We start from the raw sequence: 16,185 nt of genomic DNA, 5'->3' as shown, positions 1-16,185 counted from the left end.
AAATCAACCAAATAACAAGATTCATGCAAGGTTTGGTAACAGAAAAAGCATTGCTTTGTACCTGAAGTCCCCTCCGTCACAGTCCTGGGACAGTATGTAAGTGCAGGCCCCCTGAAAGTGGAGCATGCGGCCATCGAAGGTCCTGTAGTGGGGATCCCCAAACGCAACACAGGTGGCTGGCCGTGGTATGCAGTGGGGACAACACACACCTGGGATCACAGCAGGAGTCTCATCCTGTTACACACAAGAGTCAAACGGAACACATAGTTAGACAGAACACGGAGTCAGACGGAACACTGACAGACCAGACAGAACACTAAGGCCAGACAGAACACTAAAAGACAAAAAGAACACGAGACCAGACGGAACACAGAAAGAATATACGGAACACTGAGTCAGACACAACACTGAGAGACCAGACCGAGCAGTGAGAGACTTGACAGAACACTGAGAGACAAGTGTGTGTTATATTGACCGCTGCACAGCCTAGTGGAGGACAGCGTTGGCTGTAACAGTGTACGTCTCCAAACACACAGGTACAGCTGGTACACTCATCCACTTCCCACTGTTCATTAGACTGGTACACAGAGCCCTGGTAGACACACTGCGCCCCCGAGTCTGAAACACACACACACACACATTATGTAGCGGTATGTTAACAGTTTAGCTGCGTAGTGGTGATATTGCATAGTTTTTTTTACCCCTTTTTCTCCCCAATTTTGTGGTATTCAATTGGTAGTTACAGTCTTGTCTCATCGCTGCAACTCCCGTATGGACTTGGGAGAAGCGAATGTCGGGAGCCGTGCGTCCTCCGAAACACAACCCAACCAAGCCGCACTGTTTCTTCACACAATGCCCACTTAACCCGGAAGCCAGCCGCACCAATGTGTCGGAGAAAACACCGTACACCTGGCGACCGTGTCAGAGTGCACTGCGCCCGGCCCGCCACAGGAGTCGCTAGTGCGTGATGGGAAAAGGACATCCCTGCCGGCCAAACCCTCCCCTAACCCAGACGACACTAGGCCAAATGTGTCTCCCGGGCGCAGCCAGTTGCAACAGGCCCTGGAATCAAACCCAGAATCTCTAGCGGCACAGCTAGCAATGCGATGCAGTGCTTTTAGACCACTGCGCCACTTGGGAGGCCATTGCATAGTTATATATATTAGTGGTTAGTGAGAACTGTAGAAGTGGTACCTTGGCACTCGTAACAGCATTTTCCAGGAGTCTTCATTCTGACCAGGCCCTGCTCACACTCCACAGGAACACACTCCTCTATACTGCACTCAATGTAACCCAGCTAGAATACACACACATACAACAATGGAAATTTGTGCCATTCGTGCAATTCTGTGAGTGCGTTAGCGTGCGTGTGCATGTGTGTTTGTGTAACTTACATTACAGGTGCATGTGACGCACTCATCCTCACTGTCTGTCCAGCTCTCACCATTAGACACATGCCTCTTCTCACCCTCCATAACACACTCTGAAAGAAACACACACACACTTGACAACATAGTGTTTGGAGGTTAAGGTTGGGTGTTTAAGAGATGGGGTTTAGGGTGTACAAAAATGGGGTAGGGTTGAGCGTGTACCGTCACAGACGGGGCAGCAGGAGTCAGGGGGTGTGTGGTGTTCTTCAGGGCGGCAGCTGAGAGGGGGGCAGCTCTGGTGTAGACACGTCCACGTCAGGTCCTGATCAATAACACACAGGAATACAGGTTATATATCACTAGTCCAACACACAATACACAGCTTTATATTATTATATCACTACTCCTACAGACAATATACGGCTTTAAACAGACAAACACAGGTCAGGGGTTGTTGCCATGGTACCTTGCACTGGCAGGTGAAGCAGGGGTCGTCTGTAGCCAGGACCTCGTTACCGATCAGAGTGGCCGTGCAGTTACTGAGGGGCTCTACACACATGCGTGCACAAACACACAGGTTAGTGGTGCGCGGGTCATCTGTTTGTTCACCGGTCCGCAATTGCTAATAACCCATCCGCAACTGCCCAACTATATGTGATAAAGTGAAATTCTGAGGCCCGAACCCAACCCTAACTCGTTAATATGATAGAAACATGTCCTGCAGGCTACAGTCAGAGACGGCGGAACAATATTTTGACAGAGTGGATGATTTTTTTGGGCTGATATAGATCTATGTCTGCTTATAATTTACAACATATTGGTAGGCTATTTGTTAGTTAACTTAATTAGATACATGCAGCTTCTCTTCTGTCATTATATAAGTATGTTGCCCTTGTAGACTAAATAAACCTTTGCTCACCAGAATAATGTCATGAATTGATAGAATGAATGCTTCAATCTAGTTGACATCGATAAAGTTCTCTATCATCTGCTTCTTAAGTGGAGCAAAAACGTTTAGGGACCAGGGAGAACATGCAATAACAAAAAAATAATTAGGTGGAACATTTCCAAATGACATCAGTTTGACCGGTTGTCAGGAAATAGAAAGCTGTGAAAACAACCCAACATGTTTTGGATAAGATTTCAGTTTGGCTTGGGTGAATATTTTCTGTGGTTGAAATACTATTAGCTTTTATGATGCTGATAAAAATAGCATCTCTACAGACAGTATCTAACTGTGCATTCACATTCTCTCGACGCTGAAATAAATAAATCAGAATTCTCCACTCCTGTTCCTGAGTAAAAGTTGTCTTAGAATTTTACAGCAAGAAATGCTTAATTCTGCAGAAGTTAATATTAAGGCTATGTGAGAGGTTATAGACCCACAGTCAGTGTCCAGATTTCAGTTTCCATTTAACCCATCAGTAGGCAGTTCCCTTGATGTGCCATAGGCCCATTTAAAGTCCCCTTTTTGAAACTGTCAAATTTGTATATCGCCTCACAATCATCACATACTGTAGCCCGGCACTGCCATCACCCTCTTTTACCATTTCACCAAATCTTTCTAAAACAATACTTTTCTGGCCCTTCCTTCTCTTTATTTTCATCTCTTCATTTCGCAGCTTTTCTCTTATTGAACATTGTCCTTTGGCGCTCGTACAGTTAGGCCTAAATCTTAGGCTTACGTCCTAATGCCAGAAGCCTAAAATAATGAAAGAAAAACCTCAATGTAGTCTATACAGTAAATCAAATTTAAAATCAAATCAAATTTATTTATATAGCCCTTCGTACATCAGCTGATATCTCAAAGTGCTGTACAGAAACCCAGCCTAAAACCCCAAACAGCAAGCAATGCAGGTGTAGAAGCATATAATGTATATACATTTGATAAATGTTTAGATTTTTTAAAAGAATTGTTTCTCTTTATTCAACCAGCCCGCCATCCACCCTTCATCCACACAATATTTCATGATCCTAAATCCGTTATAAGTCAACCCCCGCCTCATTAACATAGGTTACTGGAAGTTTTAGAGTGAGGGAGAGAGAGAGAGAGAAAAAGAGTGTGTTTGTGTGCGTGTGTTAAACTGGTGTGTATGTGTACTGACGTGCGCAGACAGGGCAGCAGGAGTCTGGTCCAGAGAACAGGATGTTGCTTTTAACACAGTCCACCAGGCTGGGACACTGCTTACGGTAACACCTCAGGTGCTGCTCTCCATCTGGCATCACCTGGACACAGGAAACAATGACATCACCTGCTACAATACTGTATCTAGACATGCTGTGTGTGTGTGTGTGTGTGGTACCTCGCAGGTGCAGATGTGACAGGGGTCATCTGCAGGGTGGAAGCTGTCTCCTGGACCGTACACTCTGCCCTCAAACACACAGTCTGACCAAGCACAAAGAGAGACACTGATCACAGTCTGACCAAACACACACAGAGATATTGACCTAAACAGAGGCACAGAGAAGGTAAACAGGGTGTCTATTATAGTTACCTGCACACACAGGGCAGCACTCCCCAGGTACAGTGATGGTGTTGATGCAGGGGGACAGACAGCGGACCTCCGAGCAGGTGGTCACTCCGTCCACACACATACAGCTCATACAGGGAGTAGAGTCTGCAAACCAGCTACTGCCCTCAGCATGCTCCTCTCCGTCATACACACACCCTGAGATACACGCACCCACAACATTTTACATCCACAGAGTGAGCTAAATTGTGTAAACCTGACCAATAACTTGTTAAAATATATGGGAGGCAAATACAAAGCCCAAGCTGGTGTTTTACCTCTGCAGCGAGGACAGCACGTTCCTGGTTCTGTCAGCTGGTGCATACAGGTCAGCTTAGGACAATCTGGACCCACACACTGCACCTTCCCTGCCTGGAACAAACACACATTATACACACACATACGCCGCAGACACACGCAAGAAAGATAGAGGAGATATAGTCTAACCTGACAAGTACATGCTGTGCAGAGGTTGGAGCTGGGATTCCACTGCTGTCTGTCACTGTACTCCTCACCCTGGTATACACACACTGAGAGAAACAAACACATAGGGAGTTTAACAGGAAAGTTTTCTAATGCACCGTAACCTGCAAAATAGTTACATGGTGTAATTGTAACATCATACAGGAACTCAAGTCCTTTTGTTGACCTGACCTAGAATTCCTCACAATCAAATGCCGACCGTATTATCACCCAAGAGAATTATCCTCTGTTATTGAACCAGCGTGTATATCCCCCCTCAAGCCGATACCACGACGGACCTCAAGGAACTTCACTGGACTTTATGCAAACTGGAAACCATATATCCTGAGGCTGCATTTATTGTAGCTGGGGATTTCAACAAAGCACATTTGAGAACAAGGCTACCTAATTTATATCAGCAAATTGACTGTAGTACTTGTGCTGGCAAAACTCTGGATCACTGCTACTCTAACTTCCGCGATGCATATAAGGCTCTCCCCGCCCTCCTTTTGGCAAATCTGACCATGACTCCATTTTGATCCTCCTTCCTATAGGCAGAAACTCAAACAGGATGTACCCATGTTAAGAACTATTCAACACTGGTCTGACCAATCAGAATCCACGCTTCAAGATAGTTTTGGTCACGTGGACTGGGACATGTTCCGGGTAGCCTCAGAGAATAATATCGACGAATACGCTGATTCAGTGAGTGAGTTTATAAGGAAGTGCATAGGAGATGTTGTACCCACCATGAATATTAAAACCTACCCTAACCAGAAGCCGTGGATAGATGGCGGCATTTGCACAAAACTGATAGCGCAAACCACCGCATTTAACCATGTTAAGGTGACTGGGAATATGGCCGAATACAAACAGTGTAGTTATTCCCTCTTCAAGGCAATCAAACAAGCGAAATGTCAGTCTAGAGACCAAGTGGAGTCGCAATTCAACGGCTCCAACACAAGATGTATGTGGCATGGTCTACAGGAAATCACAGACTACAAAAAGAAAACCAGCCACTTCACGGACACTGACGTCTTGCTTCCAGACAAACTAAACACCTTCTTTGCCTGCTTTGAGGATAATAGTGCCACCGACACGGCCAGCTACCAAGGACTGCTGTCCCCCCCTCTCCTTCTCCGTGGCCAACGTGAGTAAGACATTTAAACGTGTTAACCCTCGCAAGGCTGCTGGCCCAGACGGCATCCCTAGCCATGTCCTCAGAGCATGCGCAGACCAGTTGGATGGTGTGTTTATGGACATATTCAATCACTCCCTATCCCAGACTGCTGTCCCCACATGCTACTAGATGGCCACCATTGTTCCTGTATCCAAGAAGGCAAATGTAACTGAACTAAATAACTTTCGCCCAGTAGCACTCACATCTGCCATCATGAAGTGCTTTGAGAGGCTAGTCAAGGATCATATCACCTCCACCTTACCTGTCACCCTAGGCCCACTTCAATTTGTTTACCGCCCCAATAGGTCCACAGATGATGCAATCGCCATAACACTGCACACTGCCCTATCCCATCTGGACAAGAGGAATACCTATGTAAGAATGCTGTAGATTGACAGCACTCAGCATTCAACACCATGGTACCCTCCAAGCTCATCATTAAGCTTGAGGCCCTGGGTCTCAACCCCGCCCTGTGCAATTGGGTCCTGGCCTTCCTGACGGGCCGCCCCCAGGTGGTGAAGGTAGGAAACAACATCTCCACTTCACTGATCCTCATCACTGTGGCCCCACAAGGTTGCGTGCTCAACCCCCTCCAGTACTTCCTGTTCTCCATGACTGCGTGGCCATGCACTCCTCCAGCTCAATCATCAAGCTTGCAGACGACACAGCAGTAGTAGGCTTGATTACCAACAACGACGAGATAGCCTTCAGTGAGGATGTGAGGGCACTCGGAGTGTGGTGTCAGGAAACAACCTCTCACTCAACATCAACAAAACAATGGAGATGATTGTGGACTTCAGGAAACAGCAGAGGGAGCAGCCCCCTATCCACATCACTGAAACTGAAATGGTCCACCCACACAGACAGTGTGGTGAAGAAAGAGCAACAGCAACAGTGCCTCTTCAACCTCAGGAGGCTGAAGAAATTTGGCTTGTCACCTAAAACCCTCACAAACTTTTACAGATGCACAACAGAGTATCCTGTCGGGCTGCATCACGGCCTGGTACGGCAACTACACCGCCCACAACTGCAAGGCTCTCCAGAGGGTGGTGCAGTCTGCACAATGCATCACCGGGGGCAAACTACCTGCCCTCCAGGACACCCACAGCACCCGATGTCACAGGAAGGCCAAAAAGATCATCAGGGACAACAACCACCCGAGCCACTGCCTGTTCACCCTGCTACCATCCATAAGGTGAGGTCAGTACAGGTGCATCAAAGCTGGGACCGAGAAACTGAAAAACAGATTCTATCTCAAGGCCATCAGACTGTTAAACAGCCATCGCTAAGATAGAGGCTGCTGCCTACATATATACTTGAAATCATTGGCCACTTTAATAAATGGATCACTAGTCACTTTAATAATGCCACTTTAATCATGTTTACATATATTGCATTACTCATCTCATATGTATATACTGTATTTTATACCATCTATTGCATCTTGCCTATGCCGCTCTGTCATTGCTCATCCATATATTTATATGTATATATTCAATTCTTTTACTTAGATTTGTGGGTACTAGGTAGTTGCTGTGGAATTGTTAGATTACATGTTAGATATTGCTGCACTGTCGGAACTAGAAGCACAAGCATTTCGCTACACTCGCAATAACATCTGCTAACCATGTGTATGTGAACAATAAAATTTCATTTCATTTTTGGAAAACATGAAATATTCCATGTTTTCATTCAGTTTGTGGGTTTACCTGCACACTGGGGGCAGCAGTCTCCTGGCAGTGTGATTGGTTGGGGGCAGGAGGTGGGGGGGCAGAAGAGAGGCATGCAAGAGACACTCCCCTTCACACAGGTACAGCGCTGACAGGGATTGGCTAGCTCTGGGGTGAGGGGTGTGGCTGCTGGGGTGAAGGTTTGTCTGTTAGGGGAGTGAGGAGAGTGTTTACAGACATCCAGCTTGTCACAGGGCCTAGACATAACAGTGAAGGTGTGTGGAATTAGACCTACCTGTTAGAGTAGACCACACCCCCGTAGAGGCAGGCCTCACAGAGTGGACAGCAGCCATTGGATGATTCAAAGGGGAGGGGGTGAGAACATTGAACAGGACACAGCTTTTTATGACACGTCACCACCTCGTTCTAGAGAGAGGGGGGGGGCAAGAAAGACGGAGGGAGAAAAAGATGGGACAGGGATGTGGGATAGAACAAATATGGAACGGAAACAGTGATATAAGAGGATAGACAGACTTCACAGAGCTAGAGGGAGGGATAGGGGATGAGATAAAGCTGTATTCTCACCAGACAGCTGCAGGTGGAGCAGGGGTCAATGGGTGGGGTGAAGGAGGCCCCAGACTGAAACTCCTCCCCCTGGTAAAGGCACACCCCTCTGCAGATGGGGCAGCACTCCCCTGGAGGGACCACAGGACGCGCACACACCACGGGCGGGCACGGCCCAGACACACACACCACACCACCGTTCTACACACAGTCACATGGAAAAATGGACCAAAACTAGAGCAAATATAGTAATAACATTGTGTCTCGCCAGAGACCTGAAGATTTGTGTTAGCCTGTCTAAAGCCTTACGTTTTATCTCAGTGGAGTATCGAAGGTTGGTCACATACAGATACAGTGTATGTGTGTATGAAGTGTGTATGTGTGTACCAGGCATGTGCAGCGTTGACAGTGGTCTGAGGGGTGTGGGAAGCGCTCTCCATTGGAACAGTCTCGTCCGTTGAAGCGACAGCCGTCACACACACCGCACGCACAACCGTCCAGCGCAGGGTGTGGACAGGACACAGCAGGACACCTCCGCTTCACACACACTACCTCTCCTCTCTACACACACACATCCACACAAATGTAAACGCACACAAACACAAGAAAACACACCGACATCCGTCACACACAACATATAAATGCAAACATGAACACACAAATACTTAATTGGATCAGATGTCTAACTGACATGGAGCAATTATTTGTATTTTTTTCACACGGTAACTTGTTTGACGGAGGCTGCGCATGTTACTTTACGCACACATCACCCTCCCTTCACGTTTCTCACGTTTCTCACCCTCTTCTGGATCCTTCCTATAAACCAATTTGATGGACATGATGATGTAGCCCAGGGTTTCCCAAACTCGTCCTAGGACCCCCCCTGGGTGCACGTTTTTGTTTTTGCCCTAGCAATACAGAGCTGATTCAAATAATCAAAGCTTGATGATGATGAGGGGGTTAATTGAATCAGCTGTGTAGTGCTAGGGCAAAAAACAAAACATGCACCCAGGGGGGGGGGCCAAGGACCGAGATTGGAAAACCTTGATGTAGCCTACATCTCTGACTCATATTTATGAACAGCCGACATGAACAGCGATTTGAATGAACGTACCAGAATATATATATATATTCTGTAGGCAACCTTCTCTTTCTGTTGTAGCACACTGTAAACCCCAAGGAATTTTTAACTCAAATACTTCTAGTAAGTTGTACTCAAAAGTCAATGAAAAGTCATTATTACTTCAAATGTTTATGTGGTACTGACTCAAAACTAAATGAGAAGTCACACCAACTACATTTTTTAAAGATATGATAACAAATGAACTTTTTCCCCAGCATGCTCAGCTGGAGGTAGATTATTTTTGAATAATTTATTACATCTTTGTTTTTGCATGTACATTGAGTGATTGATTAATTAAATGTTAAGATAAATATTTTTTTCCTAAATGAATCCAATCATTACATTTTTGCACCCATTACTGAAATCTAGTTTAAATGGCTTAGGTAGTTTCCTCCCACTGTTCTTAACCCTGGCAGTCATTATGGATGCAGGTTGCAGGTGAATATAACTTAGGAATTACACATCAATTTGCAAGCCAGCATAATGTGATTTATAGTTAGGGCTGTAAAATTCTGGTAAATTTCCCAGGTTTTCCAGAAATCCTGATTGGAAGATTACTGGAATTGTTTTGGGGAAAGTTTGTGGAATTTTGCAGGCCTGATGTGCCCTGTGAACTATGAGTTTCAGGCCACTGTATAAGTACTGTATGTAATGGTTCAATTATACTGATAATAATTCACCTAGGAACTCACTTGGTGAAGGCCACCAGACTAAATGAACAAATTCAACAACCATGTCTGTCAATAACAAATACAGTCATGGGTGGTAACTCTACAATTCAATCGAAAAGGCAAGGCACATTGGTAAATTATTGGAGTCGTGGCTTAGTGAGGGCATTAAATGTAAGTATACCTTAATCAAAAAATGACATTTGTATTACTCATATGAAGGTAGTACTGCTCACTTCAGCTATTTATCCTTCTTAACCAGTCAATTTTTAGGTCATAGGTTTCCTAAAAATGTTTGAGTAGCCAGAATTTATCCGGTTTTACAGTACAGTCTACACATTGCTTTGGGGCAAAAACAATCAGAGTTTTAACCACAAATAACATACAACTGTTAAAAAAAGAAAAAAAGAACACTAATACTCCCTGTCTGCTTCCTGCTTAGCCAATGTTAGCAATTATGATTTTTTTAAAAGAGCATCACATTGCTATTTAGACTGCCTGTCTGAGTCCTGCTTGTGTTTGATATGGGAGGGAGTTGTAAAGTAGAGAATCTCGCACATGCGCAGAAACAGGATTGCAAATGCAGCCACTTAACCTTGACCCCACCCTGAACTCTGACCCTAATACTTGACCACTCACTGAGCATGTGCAGGTTTCACAGGTTCCTCTCGTTCCAGGGAAGACCTGTCCATCAACGTAAGCCCCGCCCTGGAACACACAGCCTACACACACACACACACACACACGTCAGTGTCAGACAGAAAGAAATAAAGACAGACAGATATGTTATAGTGGGTAGAGTACCGTCACACAAGGGGCAGCCACAGGGGCTGTTGGCAGGATGAGAGCAGGAGGCTGGAGGACACAACTTCTTCACACACCTCACTGATCCACCCTACAGACAGGGAGAGAGATATAGAGAGGAGAGAGTGGGAGAGAGAGAAACATATTTAAATAAAGTTACACATACAAAGTAGAAATAGGTGTCTGATGAAGGCGATTACGCCGAAATGTAAGCCTGAATGTATGTCCCGTCAATAAATAATCAGATCTATGCAGAGTGATCATTTTTCTTTATTTTCCTGGGCAGTCACCTGTCGAAGTGTCCTGGGGTAATCATTTTGGGGGGATTTTAAAGACCCTCAGTTGAGCACCTGATTCCGTTTTTGTTCAAGCTTAGCTGATGCTTGTTTGGGTATACTTTCTTTCCATTGTGTATTAAACACTAAATAGTGTGTGTGTGTTACCTGGCAGCTACATTCTGAGCAGGGGTCAGTAGGGTCAAGGATTGACTGGCCACTGATGAGGACCACATTGCCATGGGAACAACCTGTCACAGGAAGAAATTGGATAGAAACCATGTCTAAAGGAGAAACATTGCAAATCTGTTACTTAGAGGAACAATGACATACGGTGTGTGTATGTACGCACGGTTACACTCTCCGCAGCACTGGCCGGGTGGCTTGTAGGGGTGTGTGCAGTCCTGGTAGCAGGGTAGCTGGCTACACACCACATCACCTACGTAACATGTACACACTCGACACGGGTCCTGCCCACTGAGAAACTCATAGCCATCAGGATACTCCGTACCCCCATACATACAGCCTGCAGAGAGAGAGCGAGAGAAGGGGGAGAGAAGGATTTAGTCCTTCCCCTCTAATCAGGGACTGATTTAGACACACACACAATATCCCACAAGGTGTCTCACCATCACAGGCTAGGCAGCACTCTCTCTGTATTGGGTAGGGACAGCTGACAGCAGGGCAGCGTTTCCTCTCACAGTGGACAGAACCCTCGCGACACACACACACTCCACACGGGTCCGACACATCACCCCACGACTCCCCATTGGCCCGATCCCGACCCTCATACAGACAGCCTGAAACACACACATGTGGGCTATATGTGTAATATCATGTTATGTAGGCTGTATGAAGAGTAATGTCATGTTATGTAGGCTGTATGAAGTGCAATGTCATGTTATGTAGGCTGTATGAAGTGTAATGTCATGCCATGCAGGCTGTATGAAATGTAATGTCATGCAATGCAGGCTGTATGAAGTATAATGTCATGTTATGTAAACTCTATGAAGTGTCGTACCGTCACAGGTCCTGCAGCACTCCTGCTGTATGGGGTGTGAGCAGTGAGCGAGGGGGCAGGGCTTGCGCTGACATCGAGACGTCCCATTGGTGCAGAGGCATGATCGACAGGGGTCAGTGGGGTCGTAGAAACGCTCAGTGTGTCTGTAGGGCCGACCCTCATACACACAGTCAGCAGGGGGGACTGCACAGACACATAATTTATGACACCAAATAATACATTTACTTTTAATTTCAATTGGTCAATCTTTGTCCCTGGCTGTAGTTGCGTACTTGGGCATTGGGGGCAGCATTCTCCAGGCAACAGGTTGGGGATGGAGCACGCCAGTGGTGGACACCTCCTCATCAAGCACTGGACGTTACCATTCTACAACACACACAAGGTATGGGCCTAACAGGTTCATGGTTGTAGGCATATGGGACTGTCACTCAAACCTTGAGCTACAGTCGGATGGTCATTTTAGAATGGGCAAAACACGGGATTACAGCTAACCCTCAACATTGGCGCTCATGTGTGTGTTCTTACGATACAGTGGCAGGTCCTGCAGTTGTCAGTGGGATGGAGGAACTCTTGTCCATTGGGGTACTCTTTCCCAGCGTAGCTACACCCTGCAAAAAGGTGTTCATTACTTAGACATGGTTTGACACTATACATATGTGTGTGTGTGTGTGTGTGTGTGCCTACATGTGTGTGTATGTGTACCGTTACAGTTGTTCTGGCAGCAGGTCCCTGGAAGGGGGGTGGTGCAGTGAGGCCGGGGACATTCTGATGCGTGGCAGTCAACCCTCCCTGACACACAGACACACTCCTCACACACACTCACCGGGCTGGGGAACACCTCGCCGTCCACAAACACACGGTTCTCAAAGGAACAGTCTGGAACAAACACACAGGCAAAAATACACTTAGAACACACAGGCGTTTGCATTTGCAAGGTTAATATATATGTGTGTTAATATATGTGTGTGTGTTTTAGGCGAAGAGTACCTGGGCATTTAGGGCAGCACTCTCCGTGTGGTGTGTGTGTGTTGGAACAGTTCAGGGGGGGACAGGCTCTCCTCACACACTGCACCGTACCCTCCTGGGGAGTGGGGGGTAGGACCATGTTATGCAATTTTATGTTGCAGTATGTTATGTGTGTGTGTGTATGTTTGGCTGTGTGTGTGTCCTCTCACCAGACAGGTGCAGGTATGACAGGGTTGATCGGGGTGTGTAAAGGTTTGTCTGTTGCTATAGATACGCTGATCGAAGGTACAGCGCTCACACTCTGCACAGCACAAACCTAGAGAGAAAGGAAAAAGATAGCCATTTCAAATACATACCCTCAGACAGACATGCACACTCACACAGTCTTACCGGTGGTCTTGGTGGGGTGTGTGCAGGCAGTGGGGGGACAGTGTGTGTGTGTGCACACCACTTCTCCGTTTAGACAGGTACAGTTGGTGCAGCCCTTGACCTGCCACTGAGAACCCTCCTCATACTTCAACCCCTCCAACACACACACTATAGAAAAAGAGAGAGAGAGAAACAGAGACAGAGAGAGGGTGGGTGTAGGCTTGATTATGTAAAGATATATTCCTGTCTTTATCTCTGTATGTATAGGATGTTATCATTGTTGCAAAATAATATGTGGTACCTTTGCAGATGGGGCAGCAGAACTGGGGGTTGTTGATGAGGTTGGAACATTGGACCGGAGGACACCTCTCCTCTTGGCACCCCACATTTCCATCCTGATGCACACACACACACACTCAGAACTTCTGTATTGTTTGTTAGTATGTGCATCAATGTGTGTATGTCTATCTATGTGTGTGAGTTCAGACCCACCTTGCAGCTGCACTGGACACAGGGTCCACTTCCAGCTGGGTTAAAAACGTTACCATTAACGTAGACTCTCCTCTCGTATTCACACTCTGCAGAGACAGACACACACACAGAGGTGGGATGGATAGATAGTGGTGAAGGTTAGAAGTTAGAGTGTAAGGACTGCAGCAGGCTGAACTCACGATCACAGGTGGGACAGCACTGTCCTCTAGGCGTCGCAGGGTGGCTACAACGCAGAGGTGGACATGATGCATCCATACGCTCACATGACACCTCTCCATCCTATTGGTAAGAGAGATACACATCACATGACAACTTTCCAGCCTATAGGAGAGAGAGAAACGCATCAAATGACACCTCAACAGCCTATTCATAGACTTCCCAATATGTCACTTTTTTGTTGTGGCAATACTGATTCCCGCCTTGAACACGTCCACACACATAGTCAGTACTCACAGAGCAATGGCAGCGGAGACAGGGATCTGTCCTGGAGGGGAACATCAACACCTGAGAGTCATACTCACACTGCTCACACCTAGGACACACACACACACAGGCGAAAGATGATGCATATTTAACTACATGTGCTACTACAGCTATGATACTGGAGGTTTTATGTGTGTGTTACCGTGGGCAACAGTCTCCGGGGCGACGGACAGAGTTGGGGCAGGAAACCGCAGGGCAGGGTCTAGGCGAGCAGAGGACATCTCCATTCTGAGGAGAGAGAGGAGAAACACACACACACGTCAGGGTCTGTTTTAGACACATCCTGTATGCACAAATATTTGACATACAGAGACACAGAGCTCTCTCTGAGTCTTACCATACACACACACTCCTGACAGCGGTCTACACTAGGGACCTGGGCTCCATTCAGGAAGTCCTGGCCGTTCATTCCACAACCTGAAACACACATAATCACACACTGTCACTGTATACTCAATTCTACGCACACACACACAGACACGCACACGCAGACACACAGAGACAGACACACGCAAACGCAGACAGGGTGTCTCACCATGGCAGACTGGGCAGCAGGTATTGGGTGGAGGGGAGGAAGGGTTCCGACATGGAGGGCTACACCTCTCTGTCTCACATTTAACAACACCCTCCTGGCAAAAGTTAAAGGTCAGGAAATTAATCTATAGTAAAAGTAAATTCCTGTCAGCACATGAAGCCATCTCTAGTGGATTATGAGAAATAGAAAGAACAAAAGAGAGAGAGAAAAAAGGAGAAAGAAAGGAAGCAAGTGAGAGAGAGACTCACCAGACAGTAACAGAGACTACAGGGGTTTTCTGATGGTCTCCATTTAGCTCTGTGGTGGTAATGGATGCCTGTATGGATACAACCTACAGACACCCATTACAAATAAATGCATATGTCAGTAATAAGAACACATGATTGCTTCTGTCAGAGTAGGAATTATACAAACCTCTACAGCGAGGGCAGCACTCTCCATGAAGTGTCTCCTGTTCAGAGCAGTCGAGGGGGGGGCAGGAAGGTGGGGAACACACCATACTACCCTCCTAGCACAACCCACAGAAGGAAAGAGCAAAGAATCATAATTTAGTCAATGTATGTAAGTGTTGAAGTGTATGTTGGTACGTAGTGTATGTGTCAGTGTATGGCATATTCACCTTGCAGGTGCAGGTCTGGCAGCCGTCGATGGTGTTGACAGAGGAATTATAGGGATGACCATCCAACTTACACCCTACAGACAGAATGAGAGAGAGGTTAGGGAGGTGTGTATGTTTGTTCTGTGTACTCGTATCTGTCCATGTCCGCATGCTAGCAAGTATGTGTGTGTATATGTTGGATGTGTTTAATTAAGGTATACTGGGGTAGTGAGCTGAGGAGGGGGGGTGTCTAGTTGTCAGCAGTATGTACTCATCTGACAAACAATCAGACCTAAGAATAAATAATACCCTGGTAATTGGAATGTGTGTTTCTGCGTGATATCCCTCCCTCCCTCTTTCTCCCTCCAACTCACTCTCCCTCTCTCTCTCCGTCTCTCTCCCTCTCTCTCCCTCTCTCTCCCTCTAACTCTCTCTCTGTCTCTCTCCAGAACATCTGGCTTTCCTCTTTAGTAATGACACAACAGCATACTGCTCATATAACACACACACATACACACATGCGCACAAACACACACACGCACACACATGCGCACGCGCACAAACACACACACACACCCACAGAGAGAGATGTTTTACAGCTGTAACCATAAACAGAGATGCCTGCGGTGGTACAGAGTTAGAGACTGCCCCGGTGAGTACATTAACACACCATTTACTTGTCAGAGCAACAGTTTGTGTGTGTGTGTGTGTGAGGCTGTCCACCAATGCCAGGAAGCATTTCCGCCACTCATCCGAGCATGCAGGCCAATGCAGAAAGATCAAAGAGTGTATGAGTGCGTGTTTGTGTCTGCATAAGAGTGACTGACTGTGTGTGTGTGTGTGTGTGTGTGTGTCGGCTGGATGCCATCAGAAACAATTAAGAGAGAAAAGCCGGACAGAAAGAAAGATGGACATAAAAAAACAAGAGGAGACAAAGACAGTAGACAGAGAGAATGGGGAAAGAGAAAGAAAAACTGATTAAGACAGAAGATAAGAGAGAGAGAGGTAGGAATGAGAGAGTGTGAGGGATGGAGAGAGAAATGAAGAGAAGACGGAGAGAGATAGAGGGAGAGAGAGAGAGAGCGAGGGAGAGGG

At 46.4% G+C, this 16,185-nt stretch overlaps 1 protein-coding gene across 1 annotated transcript in view; it reads right to left on the bottom strand.

Annotated features, from left to right (window-relative positions):
* kcp (kielin cysteine rich BMP regulator) overlaps window positions 1-16,185 on the bottom strand; it is a 45,472-nt gene that overhangs the window by 5,170 nt on the left and 24,117 nt on the right. Inside the window, exons 6-42 of the mRNA XM_029643425.2 lie at window positions 15,112-15,185; window positions 14,907-15,000; window positions 14,741-14,823; window positions 14,493-14,586; window positions 14,295-14,374; window positions 14,100-14,185; window positions 13,928-14,006; window positions 13,654-13,753; window positions 13,475-13,560; window positions 13,284-13,377; window positions 13,004-13,150; window positions 12,823-12,929; window positions 12,635-12,728; window positions 12,350-12,523; window positions 12,173-12,255; window positions 11,920-12,013; window positions 11,648-11,830; window positions 11,256-11,426; window positions 10,979-11,152; window positions 10,795-10,877; window positions 10,352-10,442; window positions 10,187-10,269; window positions 8,144-8,317; window positions 7,778-7,957; window positions 7,488-7,618; window positions 7,232-7,398; window positions 4,328-4,410; window positions 4,159-4,252; window positions 3,866-4,039; window positions 3,674-3,756; window positions 3,476-3,596; window positions 1,837-1,919; window positions 1,593-1,692; window positions 1,395-1,483; window positions 1,195-1,297; window positions 476-618; window positions 62-234 (exon numbers count right to left, since the gene is read on the bottom strand). Of these exons, the coding sequence (XP_029499285.1) occupies window positions 62-234; window positions 476-618; window positions 1,195-1,297; window positions 1,395-1,483; window positions 1,593-1,692; window positions 1,837-1,919; window positions 3,476-3,596; window positions 3,674-3,756; window positions 3,866-4,039; window positions 4,159-4,252; window positions 4,328-4,410; window positions 7,232-7,398; window positions 7,488-7,618; window positions 7,778-7,957; window positions 8,144-8,317; window positions 10,187-10,269; window positions 10,352-10,442; window positions 10,795-10,877; window positions 10,979-11,152; window positions 11,256-11,426; window positions 11,648-11,830; window positions 11,920-12,013; window positions 12,173-12,255; window positions 12,350-12,523; window positions 12,635-12,728; window positions 12,823-12,929; window positions 13,004-13,150; window positions 13,284-13,377; window positions 13,475-13,560; window positions 13,654-13,753; window positions 13,928-14,006; window positions 14,100-14,185; window positions 14,295-14,374; window positions 14,493-14,586; window positions 14,741-14,823; window positions 14,907-15,000; window positions 15,112-15,185 (4,252 nt within the window). The remainder of the gene's footprint in view (window positions 1-61; window positions 235-475; window positions 619-1,194; window positions 1,298-1,394; window positions 1,484-1,592; window positions 1,693-1,836; window positions 1,920-3,475; window positions 3,597-3,673; window positions 3,757-3,865; window positions 4,040-4,158; window positions 4,253-4,327; window positions 4,411-7,231; window positions 7,399-7,487; window positions 7,619-7,777; window positions 7,958-8,143; window positions 8,318-10,186; window positions 10,270-10,351; window positions 10,443-10,794; window positions 10,878-10,978; window positions 11,153-11,255; window positions 11,427-11,647; window positions 11,831-11,919; window positions 12,014-12,172; window positions 12,256-12,349; window positions 12,524-12,634; window positions 12,729-12,822; window positions 12,930-13,003; window positions 13,151-13,283; window positions 13,378-13,474; window positions 13,561-13,653; window positions 13,754-13,927; window positions 14,007-14,099; window positions 14,186-14,294; window positions 14,375-14,492; window positions 14,587-14,740; window positions 14,824-14,906; window positions 15,001-15,111; window positions 15,186-16,185) is intronic.

This window comes from Oncorhynchus nerka, linkage group LG9a (assembly GCF_034236695.1).
Source record: "Oncorhynchus nerka isolate Pitt River linkage group LG9a, Oner_Uvic_2.0, whole genome shotgun sequence".
NCBI classification, from domain to species: Eukaryota; Metazoa; Chordata; class Actinopteri; order Salmoniformes; family Salmonidae; genus Oncorhynchus; species Oncorhynchus nerka.
Note: the sequence above shows the minus strand (reverse complement) of the source record. Positions and strands in the feature narration are given on the sequence as shown.